At 34.8% G+C, this 22,901-nt stretch overlaps 1 protein-coding gene and 1 pseudogene across 1 annotated transcript in view; both read right to left on the bottom strand.

The window, feature by feature from the left end:
* Positions 1 to 22,901, bottom strand: part of KLHL1 (kelch like family member 1) — a 402,761-nt gene that overhangs the window by 168,881 nt on the left and 210,979 nt on the right. Inside the window, exon 5 of the mRNA XM_039473260.2 lies at positions 5,608 to 5,820. Within this exon, the coding sequence (XP_039329194.1) occupies positions 5,608 to 5,820 (213 nt within the window). The remainder of the gene's footprint in view (positions 1 to 5,607; positions 5,821 to 22,901) is intronic.
* The window catches only part of LOC120365748 (26S proteasome regulatory subunit 4 pseudogene), a 30,856-nt pseudogene continuing 24,556 nt past the window's right edge, over positions 16,602 to 22,901 (bottom strand).

Raw genomic sequence — 22,901 nt, 5'->3', positions numbered from 1 at the left:
TTTGTAACTTTTTTTTAAATCAGATTTTTTAGTTGTAGCTATAATTTTTATAGTCAGTATGTCACTGGTATCTGATCAGCAGTCACTTTTCAAATGAAAAAGGTTGGATACCTCACCCTTCCTTCTTGTACCAATATTGCTATTACTACCACAAATAATCTTTTGGAATAATTTATCCAGCTTTATACAGAAAGACTTAATTCATGTAAAGTAGAGGCAGCATCTATCATCTAAAGTTACATACATGAACGTCCTTGTTATTTTATTGTGTTTATTAGATTAAACCCTATTCCTCTAAATCTAGGCAATATTCTATTATTTCATTGCAAGTTTTTTTCCTTTTATCTTTTGCTACAGAAAATAAATGTACATGCACATAAACGCTCACAAATACACACACACGTTGCTATATATTTGTCTTAAGAATCAGAAGGTTTGATTGTTAGAAAGTCTGAAAAATGTTTTTTTTTGTCTTAAAAGGGATAAACCATACTGGCCCGGTGCAGTGGCTGACCAATGTGGCCAAACCCCATCTCTACTAAAAATACAAAATTACCCAGGCACGGAGGCAGAGGTTGTAGTTAGCCAAGACCTTGCCACTGCATTACAACCTGGGCAACAAGAATGAAACTCTCTCTCAAAAAAAAAAAAAAAAAAAAAAAGAGATAGGAAACAAAGTTTATCTATCTCCAACCTTCTAAATAATCTCTGATCATGATAAAACTGAATTTCCCTGAGCACCTTTTGACTTGAGAATGTGTAGAATTACATTCTCTTGATTTTTAAACAACATACTTACACATTTTAAGCCATTCATTACAAAGTAGTATAGCAAAAATCTGACATTTATGGGTATTTTTACAATTCATATGTAATAAATAAGTATTTAAGTACACCCTGCAAAGAAATATTTTATAAATTCAATTAAAATCAGTGGAAGTAATTGTTATAAAATGTTAAAAATGTTATTTATTTTATAGCAACATGGTATTTTGTTGAATCTCAGAAAGAGAAATAGAACAATAAGTAAATCAAATCCAGTAGCCTCTAAGTAAACTATATATATACATATATATTTTTTTCAGTCATTCTCTAAAAATGACAGAAATGTCTATATGTTTTCCAATACTGCTGACATTTTGAGGCCTCAGGCTATTCAGGAAAAATATGAAAACCATTGCATAAAATTCCATTCATAACTTATTTTTTAAAATAGTATAATTCATTCTTTGAATATAACTCAGTTATCTATTGCTATCATTTTGCCTTTTTCTCTGGTGCTGTCTACAGCAAAGTCAAATAATTGAATTTATTTCAGGATTAGCTGTTATATTTCAATAGGGTACAGAGAGGAACAGTGTTGCTTCTGAGTCTTTTGAATGCCTTGTATTCCTTTCCTAAGCTGCTTTTTTCTACCACTGCTCTAATCTAAAATTCATATCTTCTTTGTTATGTTTTCTGCACCAAATTACCATACTTAATGTGCTAATTTATAACTCATAAAGAAATAACAAAGCCCAGATACACATAATGGGCCTACTAATAAAACACATGGGAGTAGAGAAATGACAGAACTGAAATATGTCCAAGTCGAGTTGGTCAGTTGCCTCGTCAACACAGGAGAAGGCTATTACTGTAAGCTAAATTAATTTTTGGCGCTAATCATTCTTTTAACATGTTCTCTTTGTTGATGAAGTCTCTGTCATTGTTTTAATTTTTGCTCTTTACTCTAGAAATGTTTTCATGCATTTACTAAATACAATCATAGCTATTCCTTGGTATAAAAGTACTTACAGATTATACAGTTTAACTCAATCCTGGTAACATCTATTTTTTAATTAATTTATTTTTTCCTTAAATATCTTTTAAAATCTTTATTTTTAATATTCTTGTCTTGGTCTGCATTTTGTTATGTTTTGGTGAGGAATTTTGTAATGAGCTCACAATGACTCTTTCAAATATTGTTCTCTCACTCACCTGCAATTGGTTATTTACATCTGCAGGAATTACCTTACAAACACACAAAACAAATTATCAAGTCTCCTTCAAAAATTAGTCCAAGTACTGTTTTCTTTTGAAAGTAATCCCTTACCTTACCAGAAAAATATAGACTCTGGCCTCCTTTAAATATTGCTAGTATTTTAAAATATAATATTGCATTTTGCTATATGTTAATTAAATATGTTATGATATGCATATTACGTGTGTATATATACATGTAAATATATACATGTATGTGTACACATATATGTGTATATATAGAGAGGGAGAGAGACATACAGAGAGAGAGAGAGAGAGACTGACCATTGAAATTATGTCATTACTTCATTAGTATATAAGACTTTGAATCATGGTACTTTTAACACTTCTATTCTCATTTATACTCTAATATTGCTGTGACATAGACTCCAAATAACTTCCACTACCATTACAACTCTTTTCTATTTTTTTTCCTATTTTTCTCTCATTCATATTGTGTTTGAAATTCCACGAATTCTGTCTTCTCTTGGTGGCAACACACACAAACATCTCATGTGCATGTGTAAATACTCACAACACATGCACACAAATCACTTAAAGGTTATAAAAGACCTATATATTAATCATTGGAAAAAAGCATGGGCAAATCTTATATTAATAAATCCAAGATCAGCAAAAAAATGTTTGACGATTTTCATAGCTTTTCATAAGGACCCAAAGGTGTTTAGCAGCTTTGAAAGTCCACATGCAAGTCTGTAATATCCTTTATTCAATTAAACTTCCTTTTCACTCTGGTTGAACATTGAGGTAAATATGCAACCAACCCTAAATAAATACTACACTCTTTTCCCCTTAGTGAAAGAAGAACCACATTGGTGTCACATAAAACTGGAGTAAAATCTGATCTTTACAAGTAAAATGATGATAATCATGCAGATTCTCAAAGTACTCGTTTGTCAAATGGGAATAACAGTATCTACTACATGGGGATTTTATAGAAATTAAATGAGATAAAATAGTTTGGTATCTAAAGAAATAAATAAATGCCTGTAAGTTCCTATCATATTGCTGTTTTTCCATCCTCAGTGCCTTTAAAAGAACCTTCAAAATTGATGAATTCAGGATATTTTTAAGATCTTTCACGTTAGAGAGCAAACAGGGAAATGACATTCATTATCCGAGATACACCGGTGTATCTTCATATCCGGCCAGCCTATGTTTGCAGGAAAACCAGATTTTCTACTAGCTCTATGAACTTTGGAAATCACTTAACCTCTTTGAGCCTAATACTTCCTCTGTGTAATACAATTAATAATCTTTACTTTGCAGGTTTTTATGATTAGAAATATTATATCTAATATGCTTACAATGACACATAATTAATGTTATAGAAGTGATAGCCTCTCTTTTATACCAAGGCATTTTATAAACAAAATATTTTCACCAGGTGTGGTGGCTCACGCCTGTAATCCTAGCACTTTGGGAGGCCGAGGCGGGTGGATCACGAGGTCAAGAGATCAAGACCATCCTGGTCAACATGGTGAAACCCTGTCTCTACTAAAAATACAAAAATTAGCTGGGCATGGTGGCACGTGCCTGTAATCCCAGCTACTCAGGAGGCTGAGGCAGGAGAATTGCCTGAACCCAGGAGGCGGAGGTTGCGGTGAGCCGAGTTCGTGCTCCAGCCTGGGTAACAAGAGCGAAACTCGGTCTCAAAAAAAAAAAAAAAAAAATTTCATTCATTCCTCCTGCACATCTGTTGTTTGAAAGGACATATAAAGTTACAATGTGCAATAGCCCCAATTTGAAAGATGAGGAATGGAGAATAGACATATGCTACGTTTATGTCAATTGCACACTGATTAAAAATTTTTAATAGTTAAATCAAAAGAGTATTTTATACTTTAATTTCAATAAATATTACTTCACTAAGCAAGATATAGCAATTGAACCAATAAGAAATAAAATTCCATGTATAATGTATAGACTTAGGAACCAATAAGACAACAGGACATCTCTGATATGATGTAACCATTTAATGACATGCATAGTTGGCAGCATCTCCCCATATCTGATGACAGAACAGTAGGAAACGAGGGTGTGAAAGAATGACGTACCCTGAGAAGAAGAATCTAGTCACGTTCTTGACCTATGTTAATATGTGTCCTACTATTTCTGATTTTGTTCACCAATATAACTCCAACTCCCCACATTTCAACCAACAGTTGAAATGGGTAGAGAATAATGGCTATGCCAGAGTCAAAGGTACCCAGTCACAGCAGCTGTCATTAACTGATAACTATCATTGGCTCTCTGACTAATAGTAATCATTGGCTATTTCTTTCCCAAAAGATTACCATCCCAGACTCTAATAAATGCTATGTGGCATTAGAACCTAAGGTGGGAGATTTGCAAATTTCAGCGTTTGGCATCAAAATTTCTTCTTTATCTAGCTAAGTAAACACGTTTCCTCTTCTCATAAGAGCCTGTTGCTAAGATAGACTCACATAATTTCAGTTCCATAAATCATTTTTCTCTGTTGTTTCTCCTGTACTCATCTCAGCAGCCAAAGGAAACATAATTATTATCTTATTTATAAACCTTCTATGTTTTTTGGATTATGGTAATGTGTTTCTAACTTTTCAGTTTTTAAATATGACCACAAATCTGACTTCTACACTTACTGTTAACACTTCATACTTGCCTTCTGTTCTTTTATTAAATAACATATGGATTAGCAAAAATGTCAATTGTGATTTGGATTCAAATGAGGAATCAAATGAATAATAGAAGCCTCTCATCTCCCCACCTCAAATTATATACACAAATAAGTTTACCCATCAATTTAGAGGCTAAGATCACCTTCATGCTTATTTTTGGATAAATTTACCAGCCAGAAACCCTGAATTAACAATGCTGTACATAGACAATTTCATAGCAAGTTAAAGATACAAGACTCAGAATAACTAGCCACTCTTCCTCTAAGTTGAGCAAGCTTAACATTTTAATCAATGTTTCTGTACCCTATTTAACTTATCAATAAAGTTAAGTTGGTTTACTTGGTGTCTAGAGGCTCCTTAGCTCCAATTATCAAAGATTCCATAATTCTAATTGCTAAATACTATTAAATCATAACTCTCTACGATTCAGGTATGTTTTATTCCTCTGCAGAAGTTGAAATATCATGCATCAAGGCATTGAAAATCACACAGAATACAAATTTACATCAAAGAATGATCAGATTATTAAGTCTTAGGTGAAATAATAGATCGATAGGAGACATTGTATTATGAATAGGTGTTTTACATATATTATCTAATAGATCTTAATGAAATTTTGTATGGCAGTATGATCACATTTTATAGATAAAGAAACTGAATATCAGAAAAATTAAATCATATTATCATGATCATACAAATGACCATGAGTAAGTGCCAGAGATGGGATTTAGATCCACAACCCTTCACCATACATCATTTTCCATTATCAAATTTAACCTAAAAATGGTATTTGACAAATACATTTAAAAAATGTAAATACATAATGAAAAATGTGTTTTGATATTTACTTTTAATGCAGGGTTTTTTAGTACACTGAATCTATTGAAACAGCATCATACATCATTACCTGTGGTGGAAGCAGTGGCAACCTTATAAAGGCAAGAAGCATGCTCAGGTCATTGCATCTCCTCTGCAAGTCATACTTGACCCACATCATCAAAGCATGGAAGATGGTTTCTTCATCAGGAACATTTACATCATCACTAGCCAGTAGTTTATGGAGCTCCTCAGCTGGAAGGAGTAAAAACTCTTGATTTCTGATAACTTCCATTATGTTTTCCTGCAGGGAGAAAACATCTTGGCATAAATTCTGCTTTACTTTCATTTAGCTAGGAAAGCATTTCAGAAAGAAATAAGAAAAGTAGTCAATAACCTTTGTTCTCATTATAACATAATCCTTGAGACTCAATCCTTCAGAAACTAGAAGCTGTTAAGATGAAAGCATTGTAATTGTAATTGAAGTGTAAATGTGTCCTAGACAGCACAGATCTTGTAATAACTGGAGGATATAATGCTGAGCTTTGTTATGCAGGCAGAATGTACTAAGTGATTAAATGTTAAAGTTTCAAGTGTACTGCTATATAAGATTTGGTGAATAGGAAAAAAATAACATTTCACATTTTTAAAGGCTTGACTATATATATATATATATATATATATTTTTTTCTGTTTGGCCTGGTGTTCCTTTAGCAGGCGGGACAGCATGGTGGCATCGGCCTGGGGGCTGGGGATGCCGGGCCCCCTCCGGCTCCGGAAGCTAGAACGCGCACCGCGGCTCCCCGGGGCCATATCTCTCTCTCTCTCTCTCTCTCTCTATATATATATATATATAGAGAGAGAGAGAGAGAGAGAGAGAGAGAGAGAGAGGAGAATCAGAAAATGACACTAACATTGCACAGATAAAAGTAACACTATAAGATGTGCCACTGTTTATTCAAAAGAGAAAGAATAGGACAGATAGGCCACTGAAGTTACAAAATCCAGCATGTTCCACCCTGCTCTTATCTCTAATCCCTCCCTCCCCTCATGACAATTTCTTTGGCTTAATTCATATTCCCATTTAGTTTCTTCCTGATTGCTCCCGTAACTCCCAATTATACTGCCTAACTCTATTCTTAGCTTCTCAGTTGCATCCTCTATAATGATGCCAGAATAATACTTCCAAAACATAAATGTGCTTATGGTTTATTCTGAAGTTTTTGTTTTGTTTTCTTTTATGATTTATCCATATCTTTTGGGTTAAATTTCTTGTTTAAGCATGCTGGTATTCCTAAGTTGACCTTTTCTGGTTCTCTTTTTTTTTAATTTGCCATCTTGTTTGACATATCCTCCCTTATTTACTCCATTGCTTAAAATGACTCTTTTATCTACCTCGCTTTTCTAAATTTCTGTCACATTTCAAGGTTCAATTCAAGAGCTACCTACTATATATGGCTCCTCAAGTTTCTGTAGAGTTTCATTTGACCTGGCCATGCCTTCACTGTCCCCTTACACTGTGTAGTGGGTGTATCCATGCAACAGCAGATACCATGCTGCAGCCCAATCTTTGGTAAACTTAGAGATCTGTTCACAAATTTTAAGCTGTAAGACCCTGATTTATGTAACCTTGTATCTCTAGATCCTGGCGCAAAGCCTAGAAAACAGCAGGGGAACAGTACATACTTGCTGAATACATGAATTGATAATCTCAGTAGAGAAAAATAAAATTGTAGAAACAGCACAGAATAGTACAGTCTTTTTAAGACATATTTTAAAAACTACTTGTCAAAAACTTTCTTACATTTTAAGCAAAAAGGCTTCTGTGGATGATACATGGTGAGAAAAGACAGAAATTCCACTGTTTGGCCCTCTCTGCTCCACCTGCCCCCATGTCTCCCGAGACAACTCCAAGGAAGATAGAATGAAGGCTTCTTAGATCCTAGTTTTAAAGCCACAGTTGTGGTAGCAATATGCACAGGACACATATTTTAGGATAAAAACTGCAGTCGAGTGATACTAGGACTCTTCAAAAGAAGACACTGTGACTAAACAGAGTAGGGCATTCAGCAAGTGACCGTTAATCAGCACGTTAGAGCAGTTTCAAACTGATTTTTTGAGGAGAAACCTAGCCTGTGTTATAGTGTTTCCTTGGAGCTGAAGTAACTTCAGCTTTCACAAAAGGGCAACACTTTTACTTTCTTTCAGGGCATCTGCCATACATTTACATTAATTGTATAATAATAATACAACTTGTAAATAATGTATTTATTTATACTAATTGGCTCCCCAGAATAAGCGAAAGTAGTTATTTTTGTTCCAGGAAATTGTTTTGTTCTGCATGTTTCCTCTGGCCACTGTGTAAATTATAGATGTCCAATAACTGTTGACATAATTAACAAATTAAGTGTTCTAAGATGTTTTGTCAACAATTTCTTCTTAAAAAACTATGGTAAGATAAAGATGTTTCAGAGAAATCTCTGAAAGATTTTGTCCATCTGTTTCTCCAGTTACTAAAAAACTATGTCTCTATTAAAATACACACAGAACTCTACAGCTAGGCCATCGCAATATAGTGAGGGATATCATAAAAAAACAGCTCTATGAAACTCCTGGTGGTGTCTGTCATAAGATAGTGTTCAAAGCATATTTCATTATGTTTTATAGTGTCCTCTTTATGATGACCCTTGGGAGAAATTTCTTTCAGGTTTTAGTAGCGAGAATAATTGCACTTCTCCTGACTAAATTGGTTTGCTTTTATCATGGATGTTGTAAATTATGAAATTGATCCGATTTCTCTTTTTACTTGGCCTCTAAAAAACTTAGAGTCAAATTGAAATCTATCTGGTAGGAAGGTTATAGACTTTTATAGTTTGATTTCTTTTTCAGACAGCATTGATAATAGTTTCATTTAATATTGCTACAAAAGTTTTTCTTTTCTCTTTTTATCTCTGCATCTGATTTAGAGAATATTCTGATAATTTTGTATCTTTATAAGTCATATTAAATCTTTTGGGAACTAGCAGCATTGTGTTGTACAAACTGCTTATACTTAGAATCTGGTATCAGATCTTTCACACTCACTCACATATTATTATATAGGTATTGTTTGTTATTATTTTTCTTTATGTACATTGAATTTCTCAAGTTCTTCTTGCTGTTTTCTTTTTTCCATCCAGCTTCATTTTAATGATACTTTGCTTATGGTACCTACAATATAGGTTCTGGAAATTCATTTTTTTTTTTAGAATCATGTGCTATTGATAAAAGAGGAAATACTAATTCACATCCATTTTCTTACATTGCTCTCTTATGTTAGCAAACTCCTTATTGTCTCTGAGGATTATATAACAAGAGGCCTGTTTGCCTTTTGTACAATCTCTTTCTTTAGGTTTACTCATTCATTCATTCAGCATAGGTTTATTGAACCCCTGATACATGGCCCTGGATAATCCACATGAGGACAAAATGGATTTGTCCATAAATCTCACCATATGGGAAACACCTATAAAAAATGCAGTATCTAGAAAATGATAATAGTCAACTCTGTAGAACCCAGCCTTTCAAATGGACCTAAAATATTAGGAAAGAATTTAAATCAGAAAATGGGAAATGGAGAAATATGGTATTCTGGCCAGGGAAAACCACATAAACAAAGACATAATAGCAGGAAGTATAGTATTGATGTCATAGTTGGTATGTCAATTTGATTGATATAAGCACAGAAAATTTGTCTGAAATAACGCTGAACATATAGGCAGGTGAATAATGGAACAGAGATAGTCTAAAACTTTGATGGCCTTACATGTATTATATTATCATTTAAGTATATTCAATCTCATATGAACACACTTACGTACATACACACATTTTCTACATATAGTTTAAAAGTGCTTATTGTAAAAAAAAAGATTTTGGTAACATAAGTTTCCATTTCATAAGACAGGATAATTACCGAAATAAAGACTAAACTACTATTTACTATTGCTAATTCATAATATTTTAAAATAAATTTTCTAGCCAAAAAAATGTAGTTTTGTTTTATCCTGAATAGAAAGAAGTTTTGTATCAGTTTTTCTTTTTGTTTAAGTATTTCCTGGACTTAATATAAACATATTTTCTAATATTCATTTCTTCTGTGCATTAATTATTGTCTTCTCCCATATATTAGTGTTAAACATGTAACTAATAACTCTTGTGAAATTTTATTAGAAATATAACTTTACTTCATATGAAATTAGCTGAAAACTAATGGTAATATTGTATCAAACAGAATATAAGTAAATTTCTTCAATTATCATCTTTTTGTTATTGTTTAAAATATGGATATTCAACTATAGCAACATATTTTTAATCATTCAAATAACTTTAATTTTATTTACTTCATGAATAGCTAATATCAAAGCAACACATTTTGTATTATACAGTCAACTCAAGAACTCTCTCTCTCTCTCTCATGGAAGTCTACTGAGTTAAGACTTATGTCTTATCATCTTGTACTCTGTGACCACTAGTGAATTAGAATAAACTCCTAATCACTGTTATAATCATTATGGTAGGAAGATAAATTCTTTGTCAGACCACCACATAATCTCTGTTTTGATTTAAATGCACCAAAAAATAAAGAATTTATTTAATTATCCATATAAAAAGTTATTGTTTCAAAAGGTGACTTCTTAGGAGGCTCATATGCCAAGTAACTAAAAAAAACGGGGAGGGGGGCTCCTGTAATTTGGCTGCATCCTCTGGTTGAGGTTCATTAGGTTAAGTATGAAAAATAAAACTTTGGGTTGCATGTTTTGGGTATAAGATTTTAAAATGTCTAATTGCTTAAAAATTCTTTGCAAACAGTGTTTTGAGAGTTTCATGATATATGCATGCTTCTACTATTTTAAGAATTGAGACTGAAAAATTCATTTCTGACTTCTGAGGCAACGTTTTTTTCTGTTATGTTATGTACTAGACTGAAACGAAATTTTCATCTTCTATTTCATTGGATCCAAAGGTACAATGTAGGCCATAGTGGCTGTTTTTCTAGAGGCACAGGTGGTAAACCTTGACCCGAGCCTGGGTGTTCTCTATTGAACAGCTTTTTCAGTTTTTACAACAGGGCATGGTTGACAATTTTCTAAATCTTTAAGATTTGTTTCCCTTTTTGATTTTAAATTTATCTTTAAATCATTTCTATTTTCTTGAAATTTAGTATAAGCAATGTGGCTCCTTTAATACTTGGCTTAGAGATTTCTTCTGCCAAAGATTTTGCCACCCACAAGTTCTTTTCACAAAACACTATGATGCAAACACAATTCAGATAAGTTATTTGCCACTTTATAACAAGGATCACTTTTCCTCCAGTTACCAAAAACCTATTCCCCATTTCAATCTGAGACCTCGTCAGAATGGCCTTTACTGTCATTGTGCTACCAGCATCCTCATCACAGTGACTTGGGTAATCTAAGACTTTGACTACTGTTCTCTTCTGAGCTCTCACCTAAATTTCCCTTTACAGTTTGTTCGAGGTAATATAGATTTATTCCAGCATGCATTTCAAAACTCTTCCAGCCATTATTTATTATATAGTCTCAGAACCTTTTCCACATTTTCAGGGATTTGTTATAGTAACTCCTTACTCCTCAGTATCAATTTCTATCTTAATTATTTTCTGAGTGGCTATAAAAAAGTCTTAGACTTGACAGATTATAAACAACAGAAAATTATTGCTCACAGTTCTAGAGACTGGAAAGTCCAAGATCAAGGCAGAGCCCTTGTGACCCAAATACCTGACAATATCCTCCAGCTTTTAATATTCCACAATGGGGATTAGGTTTTAACATATGGAATCTGGGGGTCACAAATCACAGCAGCATCTCTTCCAAAGGTCATATTTAATATTAATGTCAGAATATGACCTTAGGTGGAAATAGGGTCATCGCAGATATAATTAAGAAAAAAATCATAATGGATTGGGGTGGACCATAATCTAATAATTGTGGTCTTTCTAAGAGAAATTTTGAGATAAACAGACACACAGTGAGTAGAACTCAATGTGAAGAAATGAGAGACACAAAGAGAAGAAGGCTATCTGAAGATGGAGGCAGAGATTAAAGTTATGCTACCACAAACTGAGGAATAACAAGGATTGTCAGTAACAGAAGCTAGAAGAAGCAAAATAGGACTCTTTCCTAGAGACTTTAGGAAAAAAGCATGACCCTGTGGATAATGTGACTTTGAATTTCCAGTCTTTAGAACTGTGAAAAAGTAAATTTAAAGTCTTTTAAGCCACCCATTTTGTGGTACTTTGTACAGCAGACCTAGGAAATTAACACACATCATTAGAGAGATCTATAAAAATTATAATTTTTAAAAACTGCATCAAAAATCTCAGATAAACTTATGAAAGCATCACAATTATTTCCAATCTTTAAAATAATAATTTCTAAGTTCTTTCTGTTATAAAGCAATGCCTTTAAGAAATACTAGTTTTACCATGTTCCTCATGGGAGATAGCAAAAAACGTTATCTTAACATCAACTTCCATATATACATAGTTTTCTATTGCTTTTAGAATTTAAACTTTCTAAAAATGCAGAGCTGAGAAAGGTATATCTCTTCAAGTATCAAGAGTTCTTAGTAATAATTGCCTTAAAGTTGCTACGCTGACATATTGCTGTCAAGATTCTAGCTTTTTCATGTTTTAAAACCAATTTTACTGGGCTTTTGATTATATGCCTTGTCTGAATTTTTAATCCCTTTGACAAAGGTGCTGACTGAACTGTTGAACACTACCTTAGAATTTAAAAAAAAAATGAAAACTCATTATGAGATTGTCACACCTTGTTATTTTACCAAGGAGAATGCTGAGGCTAAGAAGAGTTCATATACAGTCATACTCATGGTCAAGATAAGGCTGGAATTAGAAACTCAGTCTTTTGTCCTTAAGTCTATGACACTTCCCATTATACTACCTGGCCTATCTATTATTTGGTTAATTTCTTTCTGGTTCTCTTTGCCTAACTATTTTGACCTTAATGTCTTACTTTGACCTATGCAACAAATATGTACCTTACTTTTCAGGTGCTCACCTGGATTTTATTTACAACTCTTGATATTTCTGGGTCCCACAGTATGGTATGGTGATTACAGGTGATTTAATTTGGAGAGTTGGATGGGATTAGATGCCAACTCTGCTACTTACTGGTTGTGTGACATTAGGGAGTTGTGTTTCTTGTATGTAAATGAGGATAAAAATAGTATCCAGTATAATGCATTCTTATCAGAATTAGGTATGAAAACTAAATTAAATCTACTATCCTTAGAGAAGTGCTGTCTCACAGAAAGGAACACATAAGTATTAGTCATTACTATTCTGCATCTGACCCTACCCATCACTTCAGCCTCCTCTTGCTAGCTCTATAAGCTACATTTACATTATTTTCCCTATTTTTCTAATTATTCAATCATTAAAGAAATAATGTTTTATTGGATTCTTTCTCTTTTCCTACTATATGCTTAATACTGGGAATATAGAGTTTAAAAAAAGAAAGTTCTTACCCTAGTATCTTACTTGCTAGTGAGGAGGACAATATAATACTATAAGAGAATTTCATTTGTTTTTTAAGAAGAAAAAATTTAGTGATTTGAAGAGGGTGAGAATGGAAGTGAAATAAAAGAGACCAGACCACATTTTTGTGCTTTCTGGAATAACAATTTCCAAAACAAGAAAATGTTTGTAATAGATCATGGATTCAGAAAGCACTAAGAAAATGTTGGTGTCATCTGGTCCAATTCTCATTATCTAGACAGACTATCAAATAGGAATTACCACTATCTAACATATTCTTACACTGGAAACAATCTTTGAAAGCACTTATTTTAATTCACATTCCATGCACTTTTTCTGTGCACTGATTACCCAGCAATTATTTTGAGTGATGGGAAACCTACAACCCTGTGAAGAAGCCCCATGACTGCTGAATAGCTGTATTAGAAAACTGTCCGATTTTTGAAGGAACATCTGCCTTCTTGTAATTTTCTTTCATCCAAGGGCAAATCAATTACTATTCTGTTTATTACCTTTTCAAATCCTTGCAGATTAATTTTTTTCTTCCATATTCATGTGTGTGTATATATTTGTATATATGTATATATTTATACATATGTGTATGCTACCTTGTAAAGGCTAAAGAATTACCATTCTTTAATCTGTATAAAAAGTCCTAATCTCAAAGCCAGAAAAGGATGCTAGAACTGAAGACATAGTTTTAGTTGACTATATATGCCTCTGATTATACCTGCCTTTTTCTTATTGCTTTAGAAATAAAAAAATAAGCAGATATTTTATTGACTCTATATTGCTTATTTGCATATATTTATCTTACATATACAAACATATGCTTATTTAATTAATATTATTCAGTTAACAAAGAAAAGTGTTCAAAGAGCTGTTAATGTATATACGTTTAATGGTGTTTTCCTGTTTTACCTATATTTTGTTATCAGCTCTTAAGAAATAAACATGGGATATAATTTCTTTAAGTATTGATGTTGTATGTTAGTTTCTTCCTTAATAGTGGCCATAAACAGAATATATTGGTCAAAAGTTTAGTATGTGATAAATATTCTCTACTAATGTAGGATAAAGGAGTCTACAGAAATCACTGATAAATTTCAGTTTCAAAAAAATTAGCTAAACAATACTACTTCTATTTTTTTAACAAAACAAAATTTCAAATATGTTACTTTGCAAAATTTAAATATGCATGTATAAATTATTAGTCAGAGTGATAGCATTTATTTTTATAATTAGTAATATTAGATACATTAACTGCCTGGTAGAGTCTAAACCTATCTCTTCTGCCTCCTAAATTGCCCAACATCAGTATTTGCCAACTCTGCTACTTACCGGTTGTGTCACTTACTGATTAGGTGTCTAGCAAAGTCATTGAAAATGGTGGGAGCTAGAAATAGGAGAAAAGATACATCTCTGTTCAATGGTTACAAAACCATATGCTTTTGACAACTTAGAAGAAAATGGTATCATTGAACATTAAATCATGAGACAATAATATGCCTACATATTGAGATCTATTTCTTTTCATTGCAGTAAACTATCCAGGGTACCTGATCATATAATTTTTCTGAAATGATTTCCAGTGCTTAATGAAAGAATAAAAGTAATGCTCCTCTACAATCTTACTAGAAAAAGAAACTTGTAATACAAGATAGTATCTGTTTTTCCTGCTCTAGAATATCTTTCAGAAAATTGGCTGGAAAAATCTACTTTGATCTGTAAGAAAGTATGTATATTATGTAAAGTGGTGCTCATTCTGTACTTACAGAAAACTGAGAAAAGTTTATACCCTATCTTCTCAGAAAAAAAAAAAAAAAAAAAAAAAGTTTTCCAGGACCTAAAGAATTTTACTGTCAACCTAAGATTTATTTAGTCTTTTGTTCTTATGCTTATAAGCATAAATGATACTTCAGGAAAGACTGCTATATGCATAATCAGAAATAGCTAGACATTTGGGATAAAAAGTATATGTAGAAAGAAAGAAGTCAGTACAGAAGTTACTTACATATCCACATTGACTATTTTGTAGTAAAAGACAGCATTAGCATTATTCAATGAGGAATACATTATAATTTTGTAATTTGAGGTCTAAATGGTCTCCACAGAAGCATGTAAAATTTTAATTATAATTTTGCATTCGTTTATTGCTTAATAAAAGGTTTTAGATCATTTCCCTTCTGGGCTGAATAATTTACTAGTTGCTTAAAACCAACATTAAAAAAAATCATAGCATCATATATTCTCTTATATTAATCTATTTTGAAGCTTAACAGTAGAAATAATTATAATAACTGTCAAAGAAATTTAGGTGGAAACGAAAAACAAACTCTAAAAATTAACACCAACAAAACCCTAAAAGGGAAACTAATGAAAGAATATACTCTGCTTTATAAAACAATAATTGAAATAAAATGGGATAATCCTCTTGGTAGCTACACAAATTTATAAGCAATATGTCTCAAGAAAGTTTGTCAAATAATAATGTAGTACCTGCCATTAATGTATCTCTAGCAAACAAAAGAAGCACTAGCTATATTACAACAGGTATTGCTACATATGATGCAGGAAATATGAAAGTTGGCACCAAACATAAGTGCATAGAGCATTAAAATGTTTTGTAACTAAGATGCAGGAAAAAGAAACAAGGACTGAAGTTCATACTGAGGGAATCTATTCTCTTCCTGGGTCACAAGGAGGTGTAGTTTCAAAGGCAAGAACTTCCAGCGCCATACCTCCACCCACATCTCCATCCGGAAGACTAGAGGTCTTTGTTCAACTTTCGCGCACTCAGGGAAAAAAAATCAAAGATCAGTTATTCTAGCGGTAGGTTTAAAGGAACTCCTTTCATAGGACAGAAAATTTGAATAGGGTAGGAATAGCTCCCAGGTTAAAAGTCGCCTTCTCCCACATCTGGGCAGACTCCATTACTAGATCTTCTTCCACAACCTTGTGGGAGCTGCTCTCTATTTCTTTCTCCTCTTTCTCTCTCTGCCTAAATAAATCACCATCTGCAAAAACTCTTTGGGGTCTGATATTTACTTAACCAAGCCACCACATCTGGTGGGGTCCTCCATCCCATTCTTGGGTGAGTAAGGGACCAAGGGTTTGGAAGAACACATCCTAGCAGGGATGCTGAGCCTCCCCCACACCCCAGAACCTGGTCTCAATATCTCACATTTTCATCCTGGAAGGTTTGAATTGTGAAAATGGCTATTTATTATTTCTTCAAATACTACAAATATACACTTATTTACTTACGTATTTATAGGTATTTGTTGAGCGTGAAAGAGCACACGTTTTTGGGAAATACAGTGTTGGAGCATAGGGACCAACAAAGGCTGCCCAATGGTCATCTTACATCACGCTCCAAAAGACACAGAGGATGTTTGCTAATAAAAATCAACTGGAATATAGATTCCTTTGGGCAACTCTCCCAGCCTTACCCCTTTTAAGGTTTAGGAAATCTCCCAACTGTTTTCCTGATGCCAACTGTAGTATATGAGAGATAAGAATACCTAAGGGGTGCCTTCCTGTTTTTTATAAAGAACATTTATTTAGATTTTTTTGAAGTCATTGTGTTACTTTTATCCTATGTTCTCTTATGGCCACCAGACCAACTTCTGTTCAGATTGCCTTCATGTCTGTTTTTCCCACTCTAGAATATCTTTCAGGAAACTGGTTGGAAAAATCTACTTTGATCTGTAAGAAAGTGTATGTTGACAAGAGAGGTCATCTTTAGCCATGATGGAGTCATACAGGGTTATGTCATTGGCCAGCATCATCCTGCTTGTGTGAATCTGAATGATGTGCTTCTTGGTCTTTCATGAGATCGTGGGAAATCAAATTTCTTGTCAATACGATCTGCTCTAATAAGTGCTAGCTCAAAAGTGTCTACTTGGTTTGTGGCCATAATAAATTTTATATCTCCCCATCAACCAAATCCATCCAACTGGTTCAACAGTTCCAACATTATTGGCTGAAATTATCTCTTACCACCAGAATTTGAGTCATATCTTTTTGTCCTAATGGCATCAATTTCATGTATAAACACAATGTAAGGTGCATGTTCTTCAGTGACATGAAACAATTCCCATATGAAATTGGGCCAACACCTCAGTACTTCTGAAAAAGTTCAAAGGCAATCAATCTCAAGAAAGTGGCTGAGGTTTGGCTTGTAACAATTTGGTTGACAAGGTTTTCACTGTGTCAGGTGGGCCATAGAGAATGATCCCCTTAGGGGACTTTGTACTTCATAATATTCAGGATGTGTGAGAGGAAGCTTCATAAATTCCTTAATTTCCCGGATTTGGTTGGCCAATCCCCTATATTAGCACAGGTCTCCTTGGGGACCTTTTCCACCTTCATCACCCTAAATAGCACCTCTATCATGGCATGTATTTTGTGGCTGAGCAGAACCAGTCAGCTTGGTTTCAGCAGATCCTTATCTACAAATGACAGAATGCTGAGGTAGTGTTCTGAGCTCACAAATGTAGATGCGGTGATGTGATTGTCATCCATGATCTCTTCCAAGGGTCCTACTGATGTCAGAGTCTCCCTCAGATCACCCACTTTCAATCTTTCCTCTTCTTGCTTTTCTTCTAATGGCTTCATTTGTTCTTTATAGCTAATGAATTCTTCCTCTATGAGAAGATAGTCTTTAATCCTAACTTCAATAATTTTAACAGGCACTGAATATGAGGTGACACCAGTGGCAGTTTGTCGGTAGCACCTGGTCCCTTTCTTTTTTTTCCCCCCACTCTCATTGGTACAAGAGGTTCATAATTCTCTTTCTTGTCTGTGTTATGATTCTTGCCTCCTCCAGGATCATGACCACCACTCTGACTTTGACCCTTCTTTCCTTGGCCTCTCAAGCTGTCGCTCCCATGTGCCTCCATCACAGAAACCCAACCTGTTTGCACATTTAACAGAGCCATTAAATAACTTTGGCATTTTTCTGATTTTTCAATATAAATGAGTTGATTTGTATATTAGTTTCCTATTGCTGCTGTAACAAATCACCATAAATTGTGTAGCTTTAAAAAATACCTATTTATTACATTGAAGTTCTGGAGGTCCAAAGTCCGAGCAGAGTGTAGCTCAGATAGTTTTCTGCTTCTGGTTTTACCAGGTGAAAATCAAGGTGTTGGCAAGTTTCCTTCATTTTTGGAATCTGTGGGAATAATCTGTTTTTGTTTTTGTTTTTGAGACAAGCTCTTGCTCTGTCACCCAAGTTGAAGTTTGCAGTGGCATGGTCTCGGCTCACTGCAACCACCATCTCCCAGGTTCAAGTGATTCTCCTGCCTCAGCTTCCATAGTACCTGAGACTACACGTGCATGTCATCATGCCTGGCTTAATATTGTATTTGTAGTAGAGATGGGGTTTCGCCAGGTGAACCAAGCTGGTCTTGAACTCATAACCTCAGGTGAACTACCCACCTTGGCCTACCAAAGTGCTGGTATTATTACAGTCACAAGCCATCATGCCCAGCCAGGAAAAATCTGTTTTCCAGTTCATTCACGTTGTTGGTAGAATATGCGTCTATGTGAGTATAGTACTGAGGTCCCCATTTTCTCGCTGGCTGGAGGTCACTCAGCTTTTAGACCTTTCTCGCATTGGTTGGTTTGCCCTCCTTCCTCCACCTTTACACACAGCAATGTCAAGTTTAATTTTTGTCATGCTTGGAATCTCTCTTTCCTCCTCTTCTGCTGCTTCTCTCCTTTCTTACTGTCCCATATCTGTGATTGGCTCTTCTGGCTTCCTCTTCTGCTTTTAGAGACCCACGTTACTACACTTGACTAATCCTGGATATTTACTCTATCTTAATATTGGTTAACTAGCCATTCTAATTAACTTTTGCCTGCAAAGTACCTTCGCAGTAATAGCTAGATAAGTATTTGAATAATCAGGACATCTTGGCAGATTGGAGAATCTTCAGAATTTTATACACCACAATGTGTCTGCTCACAATATTTCATGCTTATTAAGACAAACTTAGTTCATGAAGCTGATGGATGAAGCATAACCCACAGTCATTCAAGAAAATGATTTAGTCATTCAATTAAAATCTATCATATATGCTAACTACTCTACTATAGAACGTAAATACAAAGATGAAAAGGGATGGCTTTACCCTAAAAAAAATGAAATATTTTTGAAGGCTTTTTATGAATTGAAGATATGTGAAGACAAATTTTGTCATTTGATCAACAGAATAATATTGATAATATTCGTGATATTATCTAGTCAACTGAAGTCCTCAAAAGGATACCTCACTGATAATTTATTTAAAAATCAAACAAGACATTATTAAAAATAAAAAATATTATTTGCAGAAAACTTTTGATTTTCAGGGGAACCTTGGTCCCTCTCTTTAGTTAGTCCCCCTGACCCCCTGGCCAAAGATAATCTGTGACTCAAATTAGAAATCTGATGAAAAGACTCTTAAAAAGCTGTTGAAGCAGTTACTTGGCTATTACTCATGTTCCCCTGTTTTTGGACACCCCAAGCACTGAATTGCATAAAATGATGTTGTCAGTTAGCTCTAAGTCAGTCCTTGACATAAATGGACATTCTACAATACAACAAGTAGTTGAGACTTGTGGCTTTATTGATAAAGTATATAGAACCCTTAGAGATTGATCTGTCCAGTAGCCTATATACATCCTTGAAACATGGTTAAATTTGTCTTCACAATAAATGAGAAAACATTGTTAAACTTAGCGAGAGACATTGGTGCCTTGCTAAGTGTGTCACTAAAAGTCCCATCCTCCAGAGTGTGTTGACTGCCTATGGAGGAGGGGAAAGGCAGGCCGTCAGAGGACATGAACACCTGATACCCTCACCATCCTCAGCTGGTGATTATTTGAGTTACAACAGGTTTGACCCACCCATGGTGAGTTCACTGCTGCCACTGAATAACATGTCTTGCAGTGGAATAGCAGTCCTGTGGGCCACCCTGTAGTCCTTTGGATCTACACAGAAAGGATAAGAATAGCAGATGATGAGATTACTAACCAGATTTAGATTTCTAGGTTTATCTGTACCATACCCTGTGGTTACTGAGTCCAGTTAAACCTCCTCAGGAACTCAGGTCAGTAGAACTTCAACTTAACCCAAGTTTTAACTGACAAATTCCTCACCATGGAAAAAGCAGTCATGGTCATATTAGCAAAGATTGACCAGTAGGAAGTCCAGCATAAAAGCGATCACGGGTGCCCTCTCTTGATCAACCCAGGCAAGGATCTTCCCCAAGAGATCTCTGAGTTTGGTTAATAATGAGATCTCCAAGGAGGAGATTAATGTGCTCCACACCAAATAATTCCTGCCTAGGAGGCCCCCTAGGGTCTGCTCCACAATAGCCTCTGTTACTGACACAAATGCCGTTTCTTCCTCGAGTAAGCCTAAGGATGAATTGTGGAGCCCTGCAAACTTTGACACGGACCTCAGGACTGGGTTTTCAAACCAAGACCAGGTGTTTTCCTGAGTTCCTATGCTCCCCAGAGATCAGAGATCACATGCCAAGATCAGGGTTTAATAGAGAAGTAAAAAGAAGTGTACTTCTTGGACTTTTTGGCTATGTGGTACAAGGCGACATTGACACTTGCAACACGTGGCACTAGGATGCAGGGAAACAACTACTACTTTTTGTTTTTGGATCTGAGATCACCACCATTGAGATGTTGTCAGGCCCAGGCATCACTGGGTTCTGAACCCCTATAAACTTCAACGTTATGGCCCCACTATTGAATATATTATTAGTATATATCTATTATTTATATGTAATTCTGCTCATCTTTACCACCAATCCCTGAATGGAATTGCTGACATTAGGGATATCTTAGAGGGGCAAACTGTGAACCTGTCCAACTAATAACGTCTACTGCCACTGCCTCTCTAAAACAGTATCAGTGGCCTGACGAATAAAAAAAAATAACTATCCGTATTGCCCAATTCCTCTGTGAGACAATTTTTTCTATCCAGTGTCACAAGTGGCTTGTGCACAAGGCCTGGACACTCACCATTGACTGTAAGTGGCCCAATGCTGCATTTAGTCTTTGGTGCCAGAGGCATCCTACATAATGTCTGCCATAAAGATCATTGCTTAAGCGGAAGGAATTTGGTCTGCAGCAACTGATATTATGAATGCAATAAAAATCACACTTTTTTTGTGATTCATCTACAAAGGGTTTCTAGATGTGACAAAAAGAAAGAAACAAAAACCAAACTCAGGAAGACTGAATGGAGGAGGAAAATATCCCCCCAGGCATGGAACAACCCCCAGGTGATAATCCTAGGAATGAGAAGAGCCTCATAGTTACCCGGGGCTTTGGCATAAGATTGATTTGACAAATGCTTTCTTCTCAATGTTTATTATCATAAAATTATCAGGGAAGTATAAAAGCAGCTTGTCTTAATAGACAAAGATGACAGTATTGTTTCACAGAGCTCTTTCACTTTCTCAGAGCTGTTGTTTTTTTATTTAATACAGTCTTCAAAATGTTGATTGCCCTGACATCCTACAAAACATCACAGGCATCCACTATATTGATACTGTCACCATGCTAATTAGATTCACCAAATAGGAACTAGGAATTACTCTACATAACCCAGTTATACACATGTATGTCAGAAGTTTAGAGATAAATTCTATGATTTTCAAGGATTTTCTGCATCTGTAGACTTTTCAATAGTTTTCCAGTCTGGAGCATAGCAGTGGACATTCTCTAAGTAAAGAGCAATGTCCAACCATGAAAAATTAGGAAAATATTTATTGAATATCTTTGAATTTTAAAAGCACTTAGAAATGTGATTCAACTCTAGTTGCTGCATGGCTCTTCAGATTATCAGTTTCTAACAGAGCTACAGCAAGCAAATCTAGGTAGTTGTACAAGCTTCTCTTAAGTTTGCACAATATGACATGCAAATCAGTTAGTTCTGGAAGTATACATGGGGGATAAGAATGTTGGGAAGAGAAACCAGCTACTCTGAGTGATAAAATCCTGCTTTACACATCTAAACTGACGTGGTAAGGCCATCCTCTGTGTAAGAAGTATATGGCTATTCTTCACGTCGAACTTACAGTCTTAAACAGGGCCCCTTACAACACATCTGTGAAAAAGGAGATAATTTGGTCTAGGTGAGAAGTTCATTAGCATGGCATATTGATGCTACTCATGACAGTTGTTCAAGGAAATCCATTTTGTAGGCAAAGCTGTGAGCAGTACACTTGCATACCTACTTTGTATGAAGAAAGAGTGAGATGGCCTAAGTTAGGAACACACACAGCTTTCCAGGCACTGGCAAATAGCTTTGCTAGCCAGAAAGGAACAATAGAGGACGATCACTGGGAAGTATGTCTAGGATGACATAATGATAATACTGGAGTGATCACAAAGAGTTTTTCTTGAGTATCCATTACAGAGGAGGCTCTCCATAATCGGGTAGACAGAATAATTTGTACTATGAACAATAGCTATTTTCACTCTTTAGCCATCCCAAAGTTGCTACAATAGGTCCACAAACAGATGACCATGACAGCAAAAACTGAAGTTATGAATGGACCTAAAAATATGAGCTTTCCCTCACAAAGTCTGAACTTACTATAACATTGCTAATTCTTAATATGGCACACTTCTTTAGGAGAGATAAGCCAGCTGGTGGAAGTAAACTACGTAGGTCTCCTTTATCCTTGGAGCAGGGCACACATTTACATTTCCTGGGATAGATAAATACTCTGGATATGGGTTTGTCTCCATGCCCTTCAATATCATCCAGTTGTCTAGAAAATTTTTGATTCATTGGTATCATATACCTA

The sequence above is a fragment of the Saimiri boliviensis genome, chromosome 16 (assembly GCF_048565385.1).
Source record: "Saimiri boliviensis isolate mSaiBol1 chromosome 16, mSaiBol1.pri, whole genome shotgun sequence".
NCBI lineage: Eukaryota > Metazoa > Chordata > Mammalia > Primates > Cebidae > Saimiri > Saimiri boliviensis.
Note: the sequence above shows the minus strand (reverse complement) of the source record. Positions and strands in the feature narration are given on the sequence as shown.